The 4,914-nt window shown below is 23.9% G+C and overlaps 1 protein-coding gene across 2 annotated transcripts in view; it reads left to right on the top strand.

Annotated features, from left to right (window-relative positions):
- The window catches only part of LOC106790496 (microphthalmia-associated transcription factor), a 99,111-nt gene that overhangs the window by 90,343 nt on the left and 3,854 nt on the right, over positions 1-4,914 (top strand). The window contains exon 6 of one of the 2 annotated variants that reach the window (XM_014755445.1): positions 2,400-2,688. In XM_014755445.1, the coding sequence (XP_014610931.1) occupies positions 2,400-2,688 (289 nt within the window). The remainder of the gene's footprint in view (positions 1-2,399; positions 2,689-4,914) is intronic. The other variant, XM_014755446.1, reaches the window with a different exon arrangement.

Here is a 4,914-nt window from a genome sequence, read left to right as displayed (position 1 = left end):
AATAACCAAAGTAATCGTTTAATCATAATCAACAAATTATTACAACTTTTGTCTAAATTACGAATGGTGTTTCCTTCTTCTTTTTTTTTTTTTTTCTTCTTTTTAAATATATTTGATTTCTCAAATCTACGTCGAACCAAGATCGAAAGGTATTATCGTTTATTTCTTTTTTTTTTTGTTTCCTACGAAGGATTTAGTATGGGAGACACATGCTGTATGTGAACGATCGACGCGATGATGAATGTCGACTAATAATAGGCTCTTCTCCTGTCGTTCTCATGGGAAGAGGGGGCAGGGGGGAAAGGGTAGAAGGGTGGATGGGTGGGTTGGTTTGAAGAGTAAGAGGAAAGGGTAGGCAGATTTTAGCCGACAAATCGATGAGAAGATGCTATCGTAAATCAACGTCCTTTTTTCGCCTATCATTCGTTCGTTCTAATTTTTCAAATAAACAAAAAGAAAGAAAAATAAAAGAATAAAAAAAATAAAAACGGGTACAACAAACGGACGAGAGTTAGATTGTACGAATAAAACGTTTTTATTTTTTATACAAATTTTTGTACACCAAATGATGTAAAACTTTTGTGTACAACGTATACATTTGTATTTTAAATTGTTGCTTTTATTATTTTGTTTTTATAATATAAATTTGATTAGATTCGTATATGATAAACGATTGATTTAATTTTTACAGTTTAAAATTAATACGCAATATAATATTGATTTTAGTATTGATTTAGAAAAATTTTCAATAAATGTTTCTAACAGAATTTAAATTGTATAATATTAATTTCCAAATATAAAATGTATAAAATATTGATAATATTGATTTAAAAAAATATTCAACAAATGTTTCGAACACAATTTAAATTGTATAATATTAATTTCCAAATATAAAATATATAAAATATTGATAATATTGATTTAAAAAAATATTCAACAAAGTTTCTAATACCGTTTATGCAATCATTAAACCTTCCTTCCAAAAAATAAAAAAAGAATTGAAAACAATTTAACATTAGTGTTATCGCCCAATTATTTTCACATATCTAAAAAGAAATATAATAATGTATGCGTGATAATTAATATTATAATATACTTGCACAATAATTAACACAATATACCTCGTAGTTTAATCACATAAATACTATAGCATTAAAAATACACATAAACAAAAGAAAGATGTGCAAAAAATTGTCACAAACTTTTAAACATAATATATCATAATAATGTTTAAAGTAAAATTAAAGATTTATTAATTATTGCAAGAGTATAATAATACTAATTATACTTTTGTAAATACAATATATATTATACCATAATTTACTCACATAAATACTATCATTAAAAATACAAGTGCGAACAAAAAGAAACGAGTAAAGGTGTGATCAAATTTGTTAAAATTTTTATGTCAGTATCATAATAAAGTTTATAATAAAATTCTAATAAACTGTTTGGTACGGGTTATTCCCCCCGTTTTCAAGTCAAAGAGTTAGAGTTTGTACGCGTTTGTTCCGAGTCAAGAGTTGCGATTGAATTTCAATTTGTGCGTGCTTCAAATTTTAAGTAGAAACGGTAAAGAAACTTTGTGCTACGAACTTCTTCTTCTTCTTCTTCTACTTCTACTTCTTCTTCAAGACGACAACACAACTATTACTACTATTATTACTACTATTACTACTACGAATAAGAAGAAGACATAGTCGTATAATGTCACTTTCATTTAGAAATTGCTTCACACGCAGAAAATGAACTCTAGATTCCAATTGAAAGTTGATATGCACATATATATATACACACACACACACACATATACACGTAAACGTAAACGTATACAGGCACATACGCACGTATTTTTGCTTACTGTACTATTTGTAACTAAAACTTATGTTAAAAACATTTGTACTGTAAAAATCTTTAGATATTTCTTTTTAACTTTACAATTACAATCAATAATAACTTTTAAAATTGATTTTAATTATCGATATAAAATGAATGAAAAAAAGAAGCGTGGTGTTGTTCGTTGAATTAAATCGTGCATGTAAAAATTCTGCTTGTATTTTTTGTGTACGGGGTTTTTTATTTTAATAGGAGAATGTGAGATTAAAAATTAATATATAATAAAAAATGTAAATACTGTTCCTTTTCTTTTGTTTTTATATTTTTATTTTTGATTGATAACAATTACGAGATAATATTATTCAATTTAATTGTTTACGATTGTAATTATTAATAATAATATCATAGGAAAGAGATGAATTATTGTAAATTACAAAAAAAAAAAAAAACAAATAATACGACAATATATATTTTTATTATTATTATTATTATTTAAAAATTAAATGAATATAATTATATATTAATAAAGTAATAATTTGTAAAAATTTGTTTGATTGTTTTAGTTATTACGAAATAGTAAGGGACGTTAGGCCGAACAAGGGAACGATATTAAAATCTTCCGTGGAATATATTAAATTATTGAAAAACGAATTGACGAGAATGAAACAAAACGAATTGAGGCATAAACAATTGGAACATCAAAATCGTCGTTTATTGTTACGCGTTCAAGAATTGGAATTACAAGCCAAGGCACACGGATTACCGGTTTCCGATTTCAATTGGGCATCTACATCTGGCAGCATACTCAACAACACCTTTCCGAGGAGTAAGCTCGAGCAACGAAAGGTACACGTGAGTGGAACCCTTTCTTTGTTAATACAAAATTATATATACATGTGTTTTTTTTTTTTTTTCATTATAATTAATTATTTCATTTCAATGATTGCAAGTAACAAACGATCTGAAATAAACGTTTTAAACGTATTGTATCGTTCAATACAATATTAATCAATTTAAAATTTCATTATGATTTAATAATTTTATTCATTGGGTTCGTTTAATATATACCTTTTATCACTTATATATTTATATTTTATTTTATTTTATTTATAGAATATTTTCTTATTTTTTAACTGATAAATTTCTAACATCCTTTATATGTTGTATATAAATTTATTCTATAATCATTGGAAAAGTAATGTTATTATAATTAGAAATTGATTCAACAATTCTTATTTTTTAACTGATAAATTTCTAACATCCTTTATATGTTGTATATAAATTTATTCTATAATCATTGGAAAAGTAATGTTATTAATTAGAAATTGATTAAACAATTAATTAATATATTAATATATTATTAATTTAAAAATACACGCTCGTTACGAAATATTAGATATTCATTTTTTTTAAAATATCGTTTAATAATTAATGTTGATCAGAGAGAGTATTAAGAAATAAATAATTTGTCTCCTACAAAAATGTGCAAATTACAAAACCAACAAACAAAAAAACAAAAGAAATATATATTTTTCTTTTTTAAATGAATGTTGTAATATTAATATTTCTTATCGCGATAATTATTGTCTGACAGTCAGGAAACTGTGTATAAAAAAAAGGAGGAACGTTTATTATTCATTTTTAACAGCTGAAAGTACAAAAACGAATTCTGACAGTTTGAATATTAAACACACACACACACCGGAATATAAATAGATAATATTTGAACGTAACTATCTCGATTCTATGGATCCTTGATCCGAATAAAAACGTCTGTCATTGTTAATCAATTCGATTTCATAATTTCCATCTGGTTCTTACTTACGTGATCTAAATAAATAATATTATTCAACATCTAAAACACACACACACACTGTTCCTTCGTTAGCTTCGTTTAAAGTGAATTTTAGTAGTTTCTTTTTCTTTTTTATTTTTTTTTAACTTACGTAGCAGACGTAACTTTCCTACTCAAGTATACACAAGTTATACCGTGGTTAGTTTTATACTTTCAACATCCGAAAAAAAAAGTGTCAAAGTGTTTTTGTCAACGCGACAAAATAAAGAGGAGTTTGTGCGTTCGAACGAAATATTAAAATAAAAATAAAACTATAAAGTAGAGAGAGAGAGAAAGTTTATGGAAATTAATTTAATTCGTGTATAAATAAATGTCAAAATTATTTCATTATTATTATTATTATTTTATGGATTATATAATATTGATTGATACACGTATATCTTTTTATTTGCATATTCAATTTATATCAGAGATATATTCAAATTTATTAAATTCTTATATTAATAATTGTAATTAATATTTTTTAAAAAAATAATACAATATGAAGAAAAAATATATATATATGATTTCTAATTATTAAATTAGTAACCAAACTAATGAATAATCTATACACAAAGTTTATTTTCTATTCTTTTTTTTTCTTCGCGATTATCTTTAAAAAATATTTCGATATAAAATATTTGAAAAAAGATATTTTAAATAGTAAATATTTTGTCAATAAAGTTTTCACAACGTTTATCAGGTAATACATCGTACACGCCCACGTAGAGATAAATACAAATCTATATTTGTATGTTTCTTTAATTATTCGTATATCATAGAATATTATTCGTATTATAATAAAATTGATTGATTGAAAAAAGAAAAAAGATTAAATATTCAAATTGAAATGGTATAGATCTAATTTGTAATTATATTCTTAATCAACAATTCGATTTTTGTTTAATATGTTTCTTATAATCAACATATATATATATCATATTACGTAAGATAAATGAATTAATCAATTATTTTTTTAGATATTAGATAACAAATAAATAATTTGATTTTCTTAACAAACAAACCAAAAAAACAATAAACAATTACTTTCATAATTAAATATTACCAATTATCTTCTATACATTTTCAATAGAATATTAAGGGGTTACATGGGTTTGGGACTTTCAAAAAAATTTTTTTTTTTTATCTTTTTGAATTCTACAACTCATCTAGAATATTGTATTCAATTTTGAAGTCGATAGGAGTAGTAGTTTAAAAGATAGAGCCTTGAGAAGCACTCAAAT

The sequence above is a fragment of the Polistes canadensis genome, unplaced genomic scaffold, assembly GCF_001313835.1.
Source record: "Polistes canadensis isolate GaletaPanama2010 unplaced genomic scaffold, ASM131383v1 scaffold_242, whole genome shotgun sequence".
Taxonomy (NCBI): Eukaryota; Metazoa; Arthropoda; class Insecta; order Hymenoptera; family Vespidae; genus Polistes; species Polistes canadensis.
Note: the sequence above shows the minus strand (reverse complement) of the source record. Positions and strands in the feature narration are given on the sequence as shown.